The sequence below is a fragment of the Phyllostomus hastatus genome, unplaced genomic scaffold (assembly GCF_019186645.2).
Source record: "Phyllostomus hastatus isolate PE091 unplaced genomic scaffold, TTU_PhHast_1.1 phas_scaffold_501, whole genome shotgun sequence".
NCBI lineage: Eukaryota > Metazoa > Chordata > Mammalia > Chiroptera > Phyllostomidae > Phyllostomus > Phyllostomus hastatus.
This window is the reverse complement of record NW_025334033.1, coordinates 65,378,841-65,398,966: the sequence shown is the minus strand read 5'-3', so window position 1 is coordinate 65,398,966 and position 20,126 is coordinate 65,378,841. Positions and strand designations below refer to the sequence as shown.

The 20,126-nt window shown below is 55.6% G+C and overlaps 1 protein-coding gene across 6 annotated transcripts; it reads right to left on the bottom strand.

Annotated features, from left to right (window-relative positions):
* Positions 1-1,065: 1,065 nt before the first annotated feature.
* LOC123808934 (putative serpin A13) lies at positions 1,066-18,808 on the bottom strand. 6 transcript variants are annotated; one of them, XM_045823903.1, is made up of 7 exons: positions 18,599-18,808; positions 15,922-16,521; positions 14,292-14,562; positions 13,747-13,867; positions 10,159-10,347; positions 1,606-1,736; positions 1,066-1,347 (listed from the first exon to the last, which is right to left on the bottom strand). In XM_045823903.1, the coding sequence occupies exons 2-7, from the start codon at positions 16,502-16,504 to the stop codon at positions 1,098-1,100; spliced, it is 1,545 nt and encodes a 514-aa protein (XP_045679859.1). In that variant the 5' UTR covers positions 16,505-16,521; positions 18,599-18,808; the 3' UTR covers positions 1,066-1,097. The 6 variants fall into 6 exon arrangements, with proteins under 6 accessions (XP_045679859.1, XP_045679862.1, XP_045679864.1 ...); XM_045823905.1 differs by lacking the exons at positions 1,066-1,347; positions 1,606-1,736 and adding exons at positions 3,876-4,988; positions 5,923-6,084 and having other exon boundaries at positions 18,599-18,807; XM_045823906.1 differs by lacking the exon at positions 1,606-1,736 and having other exon boundaries at positions 1,066-1,352; positions 18,599-18,807.
* Between the last annotated feature and the right edge of the window lie 1,318 nt (positions 18,809-20,126).

Genomic DNA, 20,126 nt, shown 5'->3' with positions numbered 1-20,126 from the left:
TGCGTGTGCGCTTGCACACTGCGTGCAAGGGTCTACACGTGTGTGTGTGTATACACATGTGTCTTGATGTCTGCAACTGACTTTCAAATGGATGAAAAAAGATGTGTGTATGTGTGTGCGTGTGCACATGTATGTGTATGCGTGCACAGACGTGTGTACTGTATGGGTAGCCACAGATCGGAAAGCCGTGCCCAGAGCTTAACAAGAGGCGAGGAGAAGCCCCCCGTTTGTTGATTGGATGACTTGCAAGGGGCAGCCAGCACTGTAAGGGACGAAGGAGAGGGAGTGGGGCCTCTTGTGACACGCTGTTCGCAAGGAGCTTGAGCCTTTCCAGGTGCAGGTGATGAGGGCTTAGTCCTAGGGGCTCCCACCAAGATCGCCCCCAAGTGCAAAAGGAGCATGCGCAGCACAGGCCAGGCGGCAGCAGGCTGCTCTCTCACCTGGCCCCGGTTCAGCTTTCTCAGCGCCACCTTGATGCTGAGCGTCCACGGGGACCACGGCAAGCCCCCAGCGAGTATCCAGGGTGTATACGCTTGTGCTCAAATTAGCTTAAAATAGTTCTTATTCCAACACATGGGGTCAGTCATGCTCGATCAACATTGTTCTTCGGTGCATACAACTCCAGGTTAAAGAAGCTCTCAAAGTGGACTGGATCTACCTTATGTGACTCCTTCAGTTGAGACTTCGGTTCCTTCGGGTGGGCCAAGGAGAGACCCTTCTGCTCTCTTTTGGTCCCCTACTGGGGCTTCAGCTTGCAGATGTGGGAATGGGTGGACCAACCCATTTGGGGATGGGGGTGGAGCTACGGGAGTGCGTCTGGGAGCACCGTTGGGCCCTGACCCAGCATGGGTCAAGAAGTGCGTTGACACACCCCAAGGTGGTAGGCAGGCAGCGACAGGCAGGGCTGAGGGGTGGGTGGCAGGCAGACACCAGCTCTGAACAAGTGTGTCCCGTGGATGGACACATAATGTTAGGTGGGTCAGCAGTGCGGAACACCCCAAAGACAGTCTCCCCACAAACTATTAACCAAACACTAATAACAATAAAAATGTAGTAGGTGATTATTTTACTCCGCTAACTCAGCTGGACAACAAATGTTACATTTTCTTGTTTTTTAAATTTAAATTGATCTGGCCCCAGGGCCCCATCCCGTTGGCTGGAGCCCCGTTACCCATCCTCACCAGGAAGCGGGTGCGGGCGGGTACCCCTCTCTTCCAGGCAGCTGACGAGGAAGCTTCCGTGGGGCTCATGACATTGGAGACACTCCCGGGTCTTCTGTCCTCATGGTGCTTCCGGGACGCTCGTTGACCAAGTGCTGTCACGGGCGTGGGTCCGGCTCTCCGGTACCTGCTCTAATGGAAGTCCATCGCTATCCTCGCAGCCCCTGGGCCAGGATGGTTTTGGAATGTGGCAGGTTCAAATCCGGGTCTTCCTGATTCGAAAGCTCTTTCTCAGGCTGACCCGATGCCCAGCGTGTTCGGAGTGGGCAATGTCGGGTCAGGGGGGACCTCTGCGTGGGAAGCCCAGTTTGACCCGCAGCCCCTATGAAAGCATCCCAGCTCCCCGATGCATCATATCCCCACCCCCACCCCCCGCCCAGGTAACCTCAGGTTGGTATTTCTCAGGTGCAGCCCGTGGTTTCGGTAGATATACAACTCTCCATGTGCGCAGAGGCCTGTGGGGGCCTTCTCCACACCAAAGGAGGCCGTGAGCGCAACCGTCGCGGGAGCACCTGCCTAAGGTAAGAAGGTACGAAATCCGTCTGATGTTCTAGAGCAAGTTCATAGCTTTAGTTAGAAAAAAAAACATCTCTTTGAGCTGAAATGGAATTAGAGTGACCTTTTAAGACACTCTTGGGTCTTAGCTTTTCTGAAGGAATGCCTTCCCGCTCTGAAACACACGCAACCCCGCGCAGCAGGGAAATTGTGGTCAATTGCCTCGAACCTTCTCGGTATGAAATTTTGGAGGCACGGAGGGTTATGTAATTGTTTCTAATGCTCAGAACACACACAAACACTTCGTGTCATTCCTGGATGGGTCCTAGCCTCGGGCTTGCCCTGGGGGACCCCAGAGAACCAGTCACCCTGGAGAGTTTCTGGGCTCCCCACATCCAGTTAAAGTTGTTCTTTGAAGAGGCCATATCCCCCTTGTTCAAAATTGAAAGTGAATGAAAGACATACAATAAAATCTTCCTCCAGCCCTGGCTGGCGTAGCTCAGTGGATTGAGCATGGGCTGCGAACCAAAGCATCACAGGTTCGATTCCCAGTCAGGGCACATGCCTGGGTTGCAGGCCACCGCCCCCAGCAACCGCACATTGATGTTTCTCTCTCTCTCTCTTTCTCCCTCCCTTCCCTCTCTAAAAATAAATAAATAAAATCTTTTTAAAAATCTTCTTTATGTTCCTCAGTGACATTTAACATTTTTTCCCCATCCACAGCTTGCAGATTCATCAAGTGTGGTCCTGGACTAATGTGTTTGTCATAATTATTGCTGTTGCATGGAAAGCAGTCCTCCCTCCCTCCCTCCCTCCCTCCCTCTCCTCCCTTCTCCTCCTCCCTCTCCTCTCTCTTCCTTTTTCTCTAGCTTTCTTTGCATGTGTGAACGTCATTAATTCCCCCAGCCCCCTTTCAAATCATTAAACTGGAGGCACAGGGAGAGGGGAAGAGGCAGGACCCAAAGTTAACATGCAGGTAAATTAGAGCTGCTCAAAGACATTTTCTTTCCCGTATGTGTAACCAGCGTAAGATCCCGGGATAATGAACTTGAGCTATAGGATTATTTACAGAGTAGGCTTATTTGGAAAGCTGGCAGCATGGAGGTAAGTTATTATTATCAAGGAAAAGAATTTACTTGAAAACTCCCAACTTAGGCCACGCCAGGCACTTCCCAGGTGGTGAAACGTCTGACGGCCTCACTGGGCCAGAGACCAAACACCTAGGAGGGCTTCAGACCTGACAGCGGTTCTCAGGTACTTTGGGAAGAAAGCTGAGCTCATCGACAGTGCGTTAGAGCTAGAAGGGGTTAAACCTGGCCAGAGCAGTGGCTCTCCGCTCTGGTGGCTCATGAGCATGCAGAGGGAACTTAGAAAAAGCACCGGCACCTAAGCCCCCTGCAGACCAGTGACGTCAGAAGTCGTGGGAGTGAGGCCTGGGGGTCAGCACTCGCAAAAACTTTCCCAGGTGATTCATCTGTAGCCAGGTGAGAACCCCCGCTTTGGGCCAAAGTTCTCGCTGAGCAGGTGAGAGAGCGGGGGCAGGGAGAGGGGGGAGATGTCCCCGGCTGAGCGGGGACCAGAGCTGGGTCCCCAGGTCCCCAGCCCGGGTAATAGCAGCCAGACCCTGTGAGGCAGCCGTGGGGACATGCTCCTGAGTGCTTCAGGGTTAGTCACTCAGGTACCTCACCAAGCACCCCAACAAGGAGGCACTAAATTACCCTTTTTTACGAGGTCAGTGAAGTTAATTCTGGGACTTGCTCAAGGTCATGCAGCAAAAGAGAGCAGGAGAGAGAGAGACAGAGAGAGAGAGGAGAAGGAGGAGGAGGAGGAGGAGAAAGGGGGAGGAAGGGAGGGAGGAAGGGAGGAAGGAAGGAAGGGAGGGAGGAAGGAAGGAAGGAAGGGAGAGAGAGAGGAAGGGAGGAAGGAAGGAAGGAAGGGAGAGAGAGAGGAAGGAAGGAAGGAAGGAAGGAAGGAAGGAAGGAAGGGAGGGAGGGAGGGAGGGAGGGAGAGCAGAGCGAGAAAGAGGCCCTAGGGTGGCCTGACTCAGAGGCCTGAGCGCCGCAGGCCGGCCTCTTGTCCTCTCTGGCCATCAGACCCTGGGACAGTACCTGCCACTTCCCCCTCCCCGGGAAAATAATTAAATTCTGTATCAACCATTGATGTCATTAAGAATCATTTACATTTTAACCATGTTCAGCAGTGCAACCTCTTTCTTAGCCAAAACCTTACTTCCCGAGCAGGGAGCGGAGCCGCCCAACCCCAGGGCAGGATGGGGGCACGGAGCGCCACCTGCTGGCCCCTCTGCCCCTCAGAGAAGCTTCGTTTGAAAAGCGCAGGAGGGCAGGCTCTGGGGACCTTTGCCCGCTCTGACATGTGACGACAAAGACTGAAATAGGACAGGAACGAGAGGAATTTGCTATCCATCCGTCCCTGCACGGGCGTTCAGGCGGTCTCCACCGCTCGGCTACTGTGACCAATGCCGCAATGAACGCGGTGGGGCAGGCGTCTCTCCGAGACCTTGATTCAGCCCTTCTGGACAAACATACCCAGAGCGGGGGTGCTGGACCATCTGCTGACTCCAGTTTTGGTTTGCTGAGACACCTCCAGGCTGGTTCCCGCAGCGGCTGCACCAGCTGACATTCCCGCCAGCAGTGCTCAAGGGTTGCGACTCCCCCGCGTGGTCGCTGCCGGCACTCACCTCTTGCTTGCTGGATAATGGTCGTACGAACTGGTGTGAGGCGACGCCTCCTTGTGGTTTCCAGGTGCATTTCCCTGGTGATGGGTGACGCTGAGCATCTTCTCACAAAACGGTTGACCATTTGCGTGTCTTCTTTGGAGGAAAGCTGTCCATTTTTAACAGGGTTGTTTGTGTTTTGGGTATTACATTGTAGGGGTTCCCTCTACATTTTGGATAGTAACATCTTGTCGGCCACATGGTCTGGAAATAAATTTCACCTATTCTGTGAGTTTTCTTTGCACCTTTTACATACAGCGGAATATTATTTGGCCTCAACAAAGAAGAAAACTCGGAATCTGTGACACGTGGTTGCACCTGGAGGACGTGATGCTGAGTGAGCCAGACGCGGAAGGACAGAGACCGATTGGCCCACTTCTGTGACGCATCTAAAGTGGCCGGACTCACGAGAGGAAAGACCTAGATGGTGACGCCAGGGGCTGGGGGGCAGGGGGAAACAGGGAATCGTTATTCGGTGGATATAAAGTTGTATTACACAAAAATGAAGGGTTCTCCAGGTCTGCTGCGCGGTACTGTTCCTGCAGATAATGATACAGAATCATGCACTTAGAAGTGTGTTAAAGGCCCTGGCTGGCGTAGCTCAATGGATTGAGCGCAAGCTGCGATCCAAAGTGTCACAGGTTCGATTCCCAGTCAGGGTACATGCCTGGGTTGCAGGCCATGACCCTCAGCAACTGCACATTGATGTTTCTCTCTCTCTCCCTCCCTTCCCTCTCTAAATAAATAAATAAATAAATAAATAAATAAATAAATAAAATCTTTAAAAAAAAAAGAAGTGTGTTAAAAGGGTGGATCTCGTGTTGAATGTTTTTCCGAGGACAAAAGGAAACAAAAGGAGGGATTCTGCTGGGTCCCCTCACTTCACGCTGCATTTCCTCCAGAGCTTCCTGTGAGCTTTTTGTGTTTGAGATTCTCGGACCCCAGACCCAGCAGACAGAGCCCCCTGCTTAGGGACGGCCTGGCCTCAAGGGCCACACCTTTGGGACTCTCGGGTTACCCGCCCGGCCTCTTGTGTGATGAGCAGATGGGCATGGGGGGGGTGTACGTGAGGACCAGCCATATTGGACCACTTTTCTCTGCCCCCCGCCCCCAGGCTCAGGGCAGTCGGAGGCCCGGATGCCAAGCCTGGTTTGGGGAGATTTTCTCCAGCAGGCCCCGTCCGCCCCTGCCCGTCCCCCGCCTCCTCCTGGCCCTGGCAGCTGCAAGGGGACCTCTGGACCTGCTAAGTGACGGGTCTGCAGGGGCCGGGGGCCAGCTCCAAACTGCCTCTGGAAACAATTTCTTGCTCTGCTCTGGGAATCGGTGCAATTTTCTCTCCTGTCTCCCTGCTGCCTTTCTCTGCGGCTGTCCCCCACTGGGGGCCTGCCTTCCCTCTTACCCTAGCCTGCTGTGTGTGTGTGTGTGTGTGTGTGGGTGTGTGTGTGTAAGGCCGAGGGTGGGCTGTGTTCACACCTCTCTTTCTCTCTCCTGGACCTCCATTCCTCTGTCCTCTGCTCTCATGTGGGGACGGCCCAGGTCTGCACAGGTCCAGCTGGCGAGCATCCCTCCATTGCCCATCCTGGCCCAGGCACTGCCTCGGGCCCCTGGAAGGTGGCTTAGGTGTGGTTCTCTGTGCTGTAGGCACGAGAGATGGACACTAGACCCAGGATGCCCAGGAGGGAGGCTCAGGGCTCAGGGGATGTGTGGGGGACACACACTGGGGGCTTCCGGGCAGACATGGCCTCCTTGTGGGGACTCAGGGGAGGAAGGTACTTAAGCCTCTGTCCCTGAGTTTGTTCTGCTGTCCAAACATAAGGAGCCTCTTCCTCAGAGGGTCGTAGTGAGGACTGGGGAGGATGTCGGGCTCTGAGACGGCCCCTGGTGGGGGGTCAGCGTCATTCCAGGCTCCATTTTACAGACACGTTTGCTCATGGTCACACAGCTAGCAGCCAGCATCCTGCTGCCCCTCGGACTTGAGGCTCCCAGGGTCTCCCCGCTGGGCCACCTGCCCCCTCTCCTCCTCGTCGAGCTAGATCTTTCCTCAATTCGCCCCCCACCATAGCCAGGGTTGTCTGACATTCGGCCCTGGTGGGCACGGCCCCAAGTGAGCACCCCCAAGGTGGGGACTGCATCAGGCTCCCCTGCGTGAGGCAGGGCGACCTGACCCAATGTTTCCTGTGCTGCTGGGGGGCTTGCTTGCCCCAGAAGGCAAAAAAGCCTTTGAGCTTCATTGTTACAGGGATTTCGGGTCACAGAACAGAGAACCACATCACCAGACAGCCAGGGGCCCCTCCGGCTGTGGAACTGTGGGTGCCTGAGGACTGGGACCAGATCTTCTGTGGACAGAGACAGATGAATGGCCAGATCAGAGTGACCAGCAGGAATGAGTCCCTTACACTGGGGAGGGAGGAGGTGGGGTACCTCGAGCAGGACACCAGCCTGTCACTCCCTCACAGACGTATGGGGTCGCCTGGGCCTTGGGAATGGCCGCTCAGGGGTAGGTGGGAATGGCCGGAAGGGACAGGTGGGGGTCCTTGCCAGGACAGAGAGGGTGTCTCCCAGCTAGGTCCTCCAGGAACAAAGTACGAAAGGGGACCGCTTTCCATATGCGCCCAAAGACCAACAAGCTATCAGTCAAGCTAAAACCAACTGCTGGATAAAGCTCATCCCTTGAGCTGTGGCTGGTGTGGCTTGGTTGGTTGGAGTATCATCCCATACAATGAAAGGTTGTGGGTTCGATTCCTGGTCAAGGTGTGTATGGAAAGCAACCAATCAATGTTTCTCTCACATCAATGCTTCTCTAATCTTTCTCTCCCTTCCTCTGTCTCTAAACACAATGAAAAAAGTGTCTTTGAGTATAGATAAAAAGTTTCTTAAATTCCCTTGAAAGACAAGACCCTCAAAACAAAAGACCTGAAGATTCTGTATACAGCAATAGTTGTACACGACTGAAAACCAGCGAAACACCAGCGATGACCGAGGTTAGTTTTCCTTGCACGTGTCTAGGGCCGATCATGTTTGGATGGGAAACAAAACACAGACACGGGTATGTCACAGATCTTCATATGCTTCCCATAACACTTGTTGCATTTGCCTTCACGTCAGCAAAATCGCTGACATTGTCGTGCTAGTTGTCTTCGTATAAACTGGCTCTGTTGACAGAAATCGTCTAAAGGATGAGTCTTGCAGGTTTTTTTGTCAACCGTGGTCAGAGATTTCTGGGTCCAGACTTACGTTTGCCGGGGATTTCAGTCCGGGTCACACCCCAGGGCTCCTCAGTCAACCCAAGGCACCTTGGGCCAGGGCCAGCCTCGGGGACCCTGCACACTGACCTCCACTCTGACTGATGCCTTCTGGGTCCCCGGCTCGCTTCACTGACCTCCCTTATTGTTCGCTGCTTGGTTGTTTTCTTTTTCTTTTTTTAATTGAATGTGTTGCCAAGATTCAAAAATGGAAACATTTCTTACATAAAAACCCGGATTTTAGTTTCTCTCAAAACTTGAAAAGCCAGCAACCCTTGGACACCTTTCTGCAAGGTCTAACTGAGGCTGGCAGGAGCTGAGGCAGAGGCTGTGCAGGAGCGTCCCTAATAACCAATCACCCCTTCTTCTAAACTAAGAGAACTCCCAGTTTTGGGCTGGGCACAGGGCCACCCTAGCTAGAAATGGCATTTCTCTGCCTCTCTTGCAGCTATGTGTGTCACGTGACCAGATACTGGCCAATAGGAAGAGAGCTGAAGATATGTGTATCATTCTTGGATTGTACCTTTAAAGGGAGCGAGTTTGCCCTCCCTTTTCCCTTGCCCCCTTCCTGCTGGCTGGAAGGTGGAGACGTGGGTTGGTGGTCTTCAAACATCCAGAAGAAGACGACACCCTAGGAATAGCAGGCCCACAGTTTAGAAGAAGCCTGGTTCCATGATGACGGGGTGAACTAGAGCTACCATTCACACTGGCACTTTTATATGAGGGCAAAATTTAAATTTCTCTCTTCTAAGCCACGGTCACAGGCAGGCCACCACTGGGTGCCCCCTTTAGGTGAAGCCCCACTTTCCAGTTTACCACAGTCCCCACCACTCCTTACGTTTCCCCAACACCACGGTCAGGTGATATCTGCTACTAAACTTGTGCTGTTATTTTTTTCCCCAATCACTGTCTACTGCCCACCTGGCCTCGTACACATTAGGGTTTAGGACCCCCCACTATCAACCCTCAAAAAGCAAAATGTAAGAAGACATCCAGTTTCCAGCACTTTGGGGCTGCTCACCATCTTTTTTAGGGGATACCCTCAGTGGCTCTGGGGCTCCCCTTTCTGGAGAGGCCAACTTTCCTGACTCTTTGGTGCTTTGTTGGGCACCTTCTCACTTGAGAAGAGGAAAAATATCAGTAAGTTTTATTTCTGGCAGTAAATGTGAAATGAAGTTTTAATGGGATCGCACGCCACAGCGCCTTGAGTGGCATTCAGCTGGCTCTTTGGGTCTGCCTGCAGTCCCCGTCACCGCCCCCGGTGGCACCTAGAGAGCTGGGGGTGGGATTTGGTCTTGGGTGGGTCTGGCCCCAAAACCTGTGTCACTCCTTCTGTGCAGTCGGAGACACAGGGACAGGAGCCAGCTGACAGCCTAGGTCTCAGTTGCAATGACTGACGTGGAGCATAGCCCCCACAGCATGCCTAGAATGGGCAAAAAAGCCTTGGTTTGGGGCACTTATTTCCCTCCAAAATGCTCATTAACAGGCGACCCAAAGCTAGCTTTGTCAGCTGGCTTCATAGGGTGTTGCCAAATCTGTGCTCAGCCCCATGGATGCATCGAGGTCCAGGGCCACTCCTCTGCCCTGCTGACCACACCAGCTCAACCCCTCCCTGGGTCATGGAGACAGAGCATTTAGCACCTGCTGCTCCCGTGTGGTCACCTGACCAGCAGCCTCAGCATCCGGGGACCTTGTGGGGAACAACAGACCTCAGACTCCAGCCCGGACCTGCTGAATCAAAATCTGTTTTCCCCAAGATGCCAGGGGATTTGTGCACGCAAGCAAGCGAGAAACTGACTTAGCAAAATGGATGAAAATGCAGAGTTCGGGCTTTGAAATAAACAGCCCCCAAATCCCAGCTAGGCCGACTAGCCACGTGACCTTGAGCATGCGCCCTAAATTCTCAGCCTGCGCTAGAAGAAGGGAGAATGAGTATCAGGTGAAACCACACGAGGTCGCCCTTTGGTGCGGGTAAGAGAAAAAAGGCCAACTATAATCAGTCTCATATGGTTCAACCTGCTGCTAATCTTGCTAGGCTGTTGTGGAAATTAATTTTAACATGAGATAAAATGTACGACGCATCTGGTGCTTAGCAGATGTTCGCTCGCTAGCGCCGCCTCGACCCCCCATTTCTGCCCTCGCCCCGCGGTCCCCCGTGAGAACCGCAGGAAGGACAGAGCCCAGGCGTGCAGAGCCCGGGCGTGCGTGCTGTCTCATTGCACGAGGTGCTGCGGCAGGGGATCCCTGCGCGCAGGCAGGGGTTCCTCCGCGGCTGCGGGAAGCCTGTGCAGGGGCACCCACCGCCATCGCACTCTGGAATACTTCCCATTTCACTTCCAGACGGAGCAGGAACCCCGAGCACCCTGCTGAGGCCCCCAGGGCCCCCGCGGAGCCCTGGTTGCCGACTCCGTCCCCCCCCCCCCCCGCTCCCAGGCGCACCCCACAGTCACCCCGACGGGTTCACCACCTTCCCCAGGAAGAGCAGGCTTCCCGTCTCCATGTGGAAGGTCATCACCAGGAAGGGTCGATGGAACCCGGTGTCCGGGGCGGGTGTGGGGTCAAGGTCAGGGTGGGGCCCTGGAGTGAGCTGGATGCTGGTGGCAGCAGCGGCCTCGGCGCCCTCCTCATCCAGAACCATCACAGCCTTGTGAGTGACCTGCGAGGGAAGTTCGGGCGTCGTCACCGGACCCCACGGGAGGGACCAACCAGACCTTGGCTTTCGTACCAGTCTTCCTAGTCCCTCACCGAGCCCCACAGCTAGCCGCTCGCTCCCTTACCGGCCCACCTGCTCTGCATGCACCTTTCGTTCACCTCCTGGCACCCGCGTGTGAGCATGTATTTTGCTTGTTCATTGTCGTGCCTTCCCGGCCCCGCCCTAGGCTGTACTTGTTCTGTTCTCTGCTCTGTCCCTGAACTTGATCTACGCCTGGGACCTTCCCCACGCTATCAACGCATCACCTTCGTCGTCACCGCTGCCTGTGGACGACCGCCTCACCTGAAGTCCGAGGGCCCAGCCCTCCCCAGCCCCTCCGACGGGGCCCAGGGCCCCCGGTTATCCACGAGGACGCCGAGGCTCAGCCAAGTGGTGTGGCCCGAGGTCCCACAGCCAGGACGGGACAGAGCCAGGGCTTGGGCTTGGGTCTGTCTGACCTCAAAGCCCACACTCCCTCACTCACCCTCCACTGTCCCTTCAGAATGTGTGTGTGACAAGGAGGCCACAGGGACCCAGGGCCGTTCAAGAAAAAGAATGTCCTTCCGGCCAAGATGGAGGCGTAGGTAGACACACGCTGTGCCTCCTTGCACTACCAAAATGAGGACAACGACAAACTTAAAAACAAGAAACAACCAGAACTGACAGAAAATCGAACTCTATGGAAATCTGACAACCAAGGAGTTAAAGAAGAAACACTCACTCAGACCGGTAGGAGGGGCGGAGCCAGGCAGCTGGGCAGAGAGGACTCTCAGCAAGGCGGTGGCTGGAGGACCAGGTGGTCCCACCTTTGCGTGCAGATAAACCGGGAGGAACAACTGGGGAGCGAGACAGACCATGCAACCCGGGGCTCCAGCTCCGGGAAATAAAGCCTCAAAACCTCTGATCGAAAACACCTGTGGGGGTTGAGGCCGTGGCGGGAGGAACTCCCAGCCTCACAGGAGAGTTCGTTGGAGAGGCCCACAGGGTCCTAGTACATACACAAACTCACCCACCTGGGAATCAGCACCAGAAGGGCCCAATTTGCTTGTGGGTAGCAGGGGAAGTGACTGAAAGCCGGCAGAGAGCAGAGCAAATGGCATTGTTCCCTCTCGGACCCTCCTCCACATACAGCGTCACAAGGCAGCCACATGGGTTGCCCTGCCCTGGTGACCACCTAAAGCTCCGCCCCTTATACATAACAGGCCTGCTGAGACAAAAAAAAAAAAAAAATACGGACCAAATGAAAGAACAATTCAAAGCTCCAGAGAAAATACAACAAAGCAACAAAGACCTAACCTATCAGATGCACAGTTCAAAACACTGGTTATCAGGATGCTCCAGGAACTCACTGGTTACTCAACAGCATAAAAAAGACCCCAGCAGCAATGAAGGTCACATTATGCGAAATGAAGAAAAATCTACAGGGAACCAACAGTGACGGGAAGGAAACCAGGACTCAAATCAACGGTTTGGAGCAGAAGAAAGGAAGAAACATTCCACCAGAACAGAATGAAGAAACAAGAATTCAGAAAAAATGAGAGGCTTAGGAACCTCCAGAACATCTTTAAACGTTCCAACATCCATTTATAGGGGTACTAGAAGGGGAAGAGGAAGAGCAACAAGTGGAAAAGTTATTTGAACAAATAATAAAGGAGAACTTCCCCAATCTGGCAAAGGAAATAGACTTCCAGGAAGTCCAGGAAGCTCAGAGAGTCCCAAACAAGTTGGACCCAAGGAGGAACACACCAAGGCACATCATAATTTCATTAGCCAAGATTAAAGATGAAGAGAGAACCTTAAAAGCAGCTAGAGAAAAGGGGACAGTTACCTACAAAGAAGTTCCCATCAGACTGTCAGCTGGTTTCTCAAAAGAAAGCAAGAAGGGGCTGGAAAGAAGTATTCCAAGTCATGAAAGGCAAGGACCTACATCCAAGATTGCTCTAACCAGTAAAGCTGTCATTTATAATAGAAGGGTAGATAAAATGCTTCCCAGATAAAGTCAACTTAAAGGATTTCATCATCACAGTCCTTATTATATGAAATGTTAAAGGGACTTATCTAAGGAGAAGATGATCAAAAATATGAACAGTAAAATGACAACAAACTCACAGCTATTAACAACCAAACCTACAAAGCAAAACAAAACAAACTAAGCAAACAACTAGAACATGAACAGAACCACAGAAACGGAGATCACATGGAGAGTTATCAGCAGGGGAGTGGGAGGAGGAGAGAGGGGGAAAAGGTACAGAGAATAAGCAGCATAGATGGTGGGCAGAAAATAGACAGGGGGAGGGTAAGAATAGTCTGGGAAACGTAGAAACCAAAGAACTTACATGTACGACCCACGGACATGAACTGAAGGGGGGGAATGTGGGTGGGAAGGGGGTGTGCAGGGTGGAGGGGAGTATGAGGGGGGAACAGGACAACTGTAATAGCATAATCAATAAAATATATTTAAAAAGTGTTTTAAAGGACAAAAAAAACGAAAAAGAATGTAGGCCGTTGATGTTAAACGGCTTCAGTTGGGCTTGACACTGAGTAGCAGTCGTGACCTGGGGCGGTTTTCTTAGCCTCCCTCAGCCTCGGTCGCCCCGTCTGGGAAATGGGAATGACGGCACGCACCTGACCCACGTCCTGTGAGACGCGGCCATGGTGCCTGGCCCAGAGCAGTGCCCGGTGAGGCCCGGCGTGGGCGGCGTGGAGGCGAGGCTGGTGGTGCTGTGAGCCCCGAGCTCCCCCTCCCGCTACCTCCTCCCGTGGGTCTCCCCGGGGCCCCCAGCCCTGAAAGCTGCCCTCTGTTCTCGGTACCTCGAGCCGGGCTGACCTGTGCCCTTCTGCAGATCTTTCTGAATCTTTCTAGAGCACAAGTACGGTCATGCTTACAACTCTGAGTCCATCCCTTATGGCCTCAAGACAGAGTTCCAGGTCACCAGCGTGGCCTTCAGGGCCCTCTAGGTCCTCTGCTCCACCCAGATGAGGGACTCTCAGTTTCTATGGCACCAGCGTCTCCTCCCAGGCTGTCCCCGTGTTCCCTGTCAGTCCCTGCTTGACGCAGCTTGTCCCAGGCCCACGAGCAGGAATGCCTTGCAGGGAGCTTCCTCTGCGTACCTGTCCCCTCCTTCCCCTTCCTCGTCTGTCGCCTGAGGGCGGGGATGGGGACCTACTCCCGTGGGCCCCCATGTCTTGGGTGGTAGGTGTGCAGTAATGTGGAGGAAATGCAGAGAACAAATACACAGTAACCTGCAAAGCTACAGAAACAGCCGCACCCGTGTGTGTAAGGAGACCCTGGACGTCTCCCCCCAGCAGGGGCCCACAGACGCGGAGAGCCCGCCACCGCCCGGACCCTGACTCCCGGCTTACCCTGGAGATGTTCAGTCCAGGCTGCCCGGGGGGGCCTCCGCCCACCGGCTCTCGGGGGAGGAGCAGCTCCAGCCGGGAGGTGCTGGAGATGGAAAATTTGGGGAAATGGAAGTCGAGTTCCCTGTGGAGAGACAGAACGGGTTTGCTGTTGAAGCCCCGAAAGGGAGGGCGGAGGGGCCTCAGCGGGCTCCAGCCTCCGCCCTCAGCAGCCGCAGGCCCGCGGCCTCCTCACCCTGGTCCCCACCCCCCGCTGGTCTCTCTGCCCCCGGAGCCCCCACTCAGAGACAGAGAGCTTTCTAAAGTGCATGCTGTCCCCCACTGTTGAACTCTGCCTGTCACGGGGTCACACAGGTTGGCACCAGAGCTGGGACTAGAACCCGTGCCCCCCACCTGGCCCCGACTCCTGGTCCAGTGCCACCGACCAGGTCCCACCCTGACCCCTGCAGGGAGGCCAGGGACAGTGCCCTGGGAGTGACAGTGCCCTGGGGTGACAGTGACTGAGGGCTCTGCATGGTGGCTGAGCAAGGCGGCAAGGAGCCGTCTACCTGGTCCTGAGCAAACTGTCCCACTTGATCAGGGTTTCGGGCAGCAGGGCGTCTTCCAGCCGCCCCAGCGCGCCCCGCTGGGGGAAGACGAAGAAGGTGGCGGCGTCCCCGGCGTGGTCCATCTGCAGCACGGTGCACTGCAGCTCGGGGTCGTGGAGGAAGCGGTGGCGGGCCTTCTGCCACATCATGGGCACCGGCACAGTCCTGTGCTCGTCCACAAAGAACTCCTTCGGGCGGGTGGCCTGTGGGGCGAAGGGTCTCGCCCACCCGGCTGAGGGCGGAGAGACGCTGATGTCACCATGGAGGGAACTGAGAATGGGCTGGGGGGTCACCCATGTGGCAGCCCGTGGGAGTGGGGAGTCCACAGTACGGACGCCACGCCCGGCTTCATCACTCCCTCTCGGCTTGTCCTCTGTCACCTGTGTGACCCGGGGGACCGAACCCTGGGCCGCCCTGAGCTTCCGTCTCTCGTGTGCGAAATGGGGATACGTGCTGTCACAGTGTCGCAATACTTTTATGCTAGTGGAAGCACTATTTCACCCTCTGGTCTCCTTGGTCTCGTTCACAGGTGGCGAATTTTAAAGGGAAAAAATGCACCACGTGGTACAGGCCGCTCTGCAAACGCGTGGATCTGAAGGCGAGGCTCTGCCCGGCTTGCCGGTGTAAGGCAAGTGGCCGCCCACCGGGCCTCGGCTTTCCGTCTCTCAAGTGGACGCAATAATAACCACCCTGTTGGGTCTCGAGGGGAATTCAATAAAAATTAAATAAATAGGCACAGTGACCAGTGTGATAATAGGGACTTTACACTTCAATTGTATGTGTGTGTGTGTGCAAACACGCCTACAGAAAACATACGGTAAGTACTCCTAGGCGTGTATTTGAGGAAGGCCTGAGTGGCTCAGGCATTCACTTCTTCGGTTTAAAAGCCTGTCTGCTCACCTGTGAGGTGGGCACATCCATCCTAGCTCTGCCAGCCTCCCCCACGGGAGGAGGTGGAGTGAGTTGGGAGCGCGAACACCCCCGGAGACCCGCAGAGCACCGCACAGGGTGAGGAGGGCAGGAGGCCTCTGCGGAGTCAGGCGTGCGCCCTTGCTGGCTGTTTTGGGACAAATAAAGGGTCTCCCTGCCTTGGGGTGCTCCCTGCTGTAACCCATGCCTTCTGGGACCTGCTGGAGGAAGGGCATTCACGCTCCTTGATGCGGTTGCTTTTGGGGTTGCTCAAAGTGGACATCAGGGCCTCCTACAGCAGAATCATCCATGGGGGGGGAGGAAGAGGCCTGCTTCAAATGCAGGGTCTTGGGTCCCTGACTTACCTACTCCTTAAATCAGAATCTTTTAGGGATCAGTGCAGGACACCTGCATTTTAAACAAGTTGTTTGAGGAGTACTTACGCACACTCAAGTTGGAAGAATTCTTTTTAAAGAAAATCTCAGTAAGTAGCATTAGAATGGGATAGGTGATGAGCTCCCTGTCACTGGAGGCATTCAAGCAGAAATGTTGAGGATTCAGTGGACCTCCTATGTTGAAGTCAGCAGGGGAGGCTTTCTGGGTGCTGCAAGGAGCAGGACTGCGGTGTGACCGGAGCCCAGTCCCCAGAAGGAGATTCCACGTTGGATACACACCGTCTTACCTCTGAGAAGCACATGATTCACAAGGACTGCTGCGGTTTCGTTCCCGAGTTCCTCCACCCAGGCCCCAAGCTTCCCCTGGGTCTGCTTCTCTACGTACTCCTGGATGCATTTCTGGGCCTCCGCCGGGTCCCGCCCAGCCCCGGGGCCCAGGCTGTGGAAACTGCGCTGGCCCACAGTCAGGAGGAGCCGGGGGTCCCGCGCGGGGAGCCGCAGCAGCAGGTCCTGAAAGGCCTCCTGGATCTCGGCCTCGGGCACCACGGTGAGGTTGAGCCCCAGGCCCTCCAGGAGCTGGGCCCTGCTGGCCGCAGGGGCTCCGAGGAACAGCGCGGCCAGGGCCGAGGAGATGCTCGCTGGGGAGAAGAGGATGTTCTCTCTGGGGGAGGTCAAAGCCAGCTGTCTGTAGAGGTTGAAGGCGAAGTCTATGTTGCTCACGGAGAGCTTGTGGCAGGGCAGGGCCGGCCGCGGAGGGACGTCCCCGGGGTCGGCGTGGACGGGGTCGGAATCTTCTTGGCCAGCCGGGGCCAGACAACGGCCCACAGCCACGAGCGCAGGGACCAGCAGCCACCACGGAGGGGCCCCCATCCTCCGGCGTCCTCAGCCTGGAAGCAGGCGCGTGGGGGGGACAGCAGAACGACAGTTGTCATTGTAATCACCGACAGTCACACAGCGTCCACCCCGTGTCGGGCACCGTGCACCTACTTCCCCGGCGTGTCCTCTCGCAGCCTCCCCACAGCCCAGTGGGGGAGGCACCGTGTTTCTAGCCCCATTTGACAGGTAGGAAAACAGAGGCCCGGAAGGGGTCAGGGATTCCCCCAAGGTGGAACAGCGGTGGGTGGCGGAGTGAGGACCTGAGCCCCGAGCCTGTGTGGGGTGCATTCACGAGGAGATGAGAGGAACACCCACACGGACGCCCTGTCTGAGCAGACGCACTCACACCCTGCACACCCGCCGGGAGCGCCCCGGCCCCAGAGCGCATGAGCAGGCTCTGGTTGTCCCCAGGGGCAGCAGTCCTGAGTCGTGCAGGTCTCCAGTCGGCTGAGTCTCCTCCAGCTGTCTCTGTGGCTCGGGAAGACACCCTCTGCCCTGGGTGGGGCGGTCCCCTTGGGTCCCCTCTCTCCCAACCACCTCCTTCCTGCTCACACACAGGGAAGGGGTCTCATCGGACACTCTCAGACCCCTCCTCCAGCTGACCCCCCTTCAAATCCTGGCTCTGCCCCATCCCAGGATGTGACCCGGGGGTGCTCTCGGACTTGCAGAGAGCCCCCGAGGAGGGATAGGTCAGCAGGCCCTTCGCTGCGCGGGGAGGAGTCCTGGAGACCTGGGCTCAGCTCAGGCTCCGCTGTGACGTGGGACCCCAGAGACTGGGACGGTGTTCAAGTCACTTGACCCCTCTGGGCCTCTGCTTCTTCTCCAAGGGACAATGCTAAGAACCCCCATGTCCAGGGTTGTAGAAAGTCAAAGCACTCGTGCCCCGAGCTGACCCTGTCCAGGTCCAGGTACAGGCTAGGCCCCCGGAAGCAGCGGATATTGTTACCCCAGAGAACCTGAGGCTCCCCCCGCTAGCGATTCTGACTCAGCAGACCCATCGACCCTAGGGTTTATTTTAGCAAGGGCCTGATTTGACCCCGTTGGTCCACTCAGGACAATTATTGGGCAATTATTGACAGAATTAGTCAATACTACGCCATCCTGCTTCTGAATTTTCCACATGACCTTGGGCAGTCCTGGACCTTTCTAAGCTTCCGTTTTTCCACCTGTAAGAGGGGAACTCGGCCTTGAGGAGCACCTCATGGGTGAAAAGCTTGTTCCGTGTTGTTATCTATCGGCAGAGAACCGACAGGTCTCCATTTGTCCATGTGCCCGGTAATCTGCTTTGGAGAATACCTTGCTTTGATGACAAGTTGGTGAAAAGTTCATTCCCTTATTCCATTTAACATTGATTCACTCATTCCCTCATTCACCGAACAAACATCAACTGTCGGTCTGTCGGGGCTTGAGCTACAGGCCGGGGGTGCAGGATGGATGAGAGCAGTTGCTCCCTCAGGGGACTCGGGTTCGCTGGGGGCAGGCCCGCAGAATCCGTGCAGGGCACTGTGTGAGCAGGCCCCCCAAACCGCAGAGCTTTCGAGCTGAGAGGAGGTCACAACCCAGTTCGAGCATCGTGCAGACAAGAAAACTGAGGCCCGAGAGATGCTTGTTCAGTCCTGTGCCGGCTCAGTCACCGAGGGTCAGGGGGACAGGCAGGACTGGCAGCCCGGGCCCCGGCTGGAAGACGCTCGCCAGCCATCAGGAGGGATGGAAAGTCAGATTGCTGATTGCAGCCCCCCAACAGCGGCAGTCAGAGGGGCTGCAGGAGGTAGGATGTTCCTGGAGGGCTCTCTGGAGGAGGCAGCCCCCGACCTGGGACTGGGAGATGGATCAGGAGAGAAGCAGGAAAGGGGGTTCAGCAGAGGGGAGAGCATGCTCAAGGCCGTGGAGGCAGGGTGAGCCAGCACCGCTCCAGACTGTTGCCTGCAAGTGCAGTTCTCAGAGCAGGAGGGGTGCAAGTAAGTGTACGTGTGTGCGTGCCCCTGTGTCTGTGTGCACACGTGTGACTTGGGATGAGATACCTTGGGCAGGTTCACCAAGCTGGCTGGGGGCCCCTGACTCCAGCCGCACCCACAGCCCCATGCTCACCTGAGATCAAATGTTTCCCATGAACCTCCAAAGGAGAGCTGGAGAGACTCAGCAGGTCTGCATGGCCCTGGGCACAGACGCCTGTCCCTGGGGGGAGGACTGGGGCAGGCTGGACCTCTGGGGCCAACCGACTGACCAAACGGAGGCCGCCCTTGGCCCAAAGTCAGCGGTCAGCTCAGCCCACAGCAAGGACGACAGCCGCCCCTCGGCTTGCGTTGTGCGGAACCCCATGCACAGGGAGGAGCTCTGGAGCACAGGGGTGGGAGGGGGGATGGGGGTTGGAGGGGGCAGGGGGCCCCCCGAGTCCCGGGGCTGAGTCTCACTTCCACCCTATTCACAGCGTGATGGTCTCCTGAGTCTCGGATTGTTCTTTGCCCCTCTTCCCACTCAAGGTTGCCATGAAGGTCAAATCCAGGGATGCATGTGGACAGTCTGTAGATAGGAGGAGAGGCTGAGTCTGTTGGGGCCATACACCTGTGGACACCTACTTCCTGCCCTACTTCCTGCCCGGCGCGGCACAGGACACAGCCCACGTCCCAGTTCTTGCCTCCACGGAACGTGGGCTGTGATTCTCTAAAATGTGCTTGCTGCTCATTCTGGTTGCAGCGTTTTCCAAGTTGCCGTGACTAGTTCTTCAGAAACGTCGATAGACCTTGCCACTTTCCGCAGCACAAACAACAAAGTCCGTGTGTACTCGGCAGCAAGAGAGCTTGCGACACTTCCGCAGCTCAGATGCAAGCTCTGTCCCCGAGCTGGCTGGGAGGCAGGGAGGGTGCAAAGGTGGCCTGTGTCCCGATAGGGATTCTGCGGGCTCCTGGGTATGAGCCAGAACTTGTTTCCTCCCAGGTTCGTTTATTATTACTATATTTTTATTCTCCTCATCCACACGCAGTCTGGACATAAACACCCACGCAGCCACTTCTTGTTTGGCAGCTCGGGATTTTCAATCTGTCTCTTGATAGTCGCTCAAGGGAGATACAGCGGGGTCTCTTCACTCATCACTCGCTATGGAGCGCCCAGTGCATGCTGGGGAATAAGGCACGCTGCTGCCCTCAGGGACGTTCTTTGTTTCAAAGGTGGATGGCAGGAGAATTCAAACACACGCAGCAGCAGAGAGAATGCTGCAGCGAACCTCCGGTCTCATCGGCAGGTAATGGCAACGTGAGAACAACATCACTTCCTCCACCCATTCCCTCTCCCCTTTGGGTTGTCTTAAAGCAAATCTTCCACACTTCATCTACAAGGATTTGTAAAAATCCTCGCCCTGGCAGTATGTGTCACGCCTTTGAACACCCATAATTCCTGAATATCATCGGATTTCAAGCCATTGTTTCCCTAATTGATTTCCTTTTTTTTTTTTCACAGCTGGTTTGCTTGAATTAGGATGCACACCAGGCCCACGCAGGGCTGTGAGTCCCTACAGTTGCCCCCCCCCCATCCACAGGGATGTGTTCCGAGACCCCAGTGGGCGCCTGAAGCCGCAGCGGGGACTGACCCCTAGGCCGCGCCTTCTCCTGTACACCCAGAC

Excerpts from the sequence above, each read along its gene's own strand:
- LOC123808934 (XM_045823903.1), bottom strand. The coding sequence starts at position 16,504 with ATGGGGGCCCCTCCGTGGTGGCTGCTGGTCCCTGCGCTCGTGGCTGTG. Across the intron at positions 13,868-14,291 it reads GACAGTTTGCTCAGGACCAG|GGAACTCGACTTCCATTTCC; the intron begins GTAGACGGCTCC and ends GTCTCTCCACAG. Across the intron at positions 1,737-10,158 it reads GCCTGCTCTTCCTGGGGAAG|GCAGGTGCTCCCGCGACGGT; the intron begins GTGGTGAACCCG and ends TTCTTACCTTAG.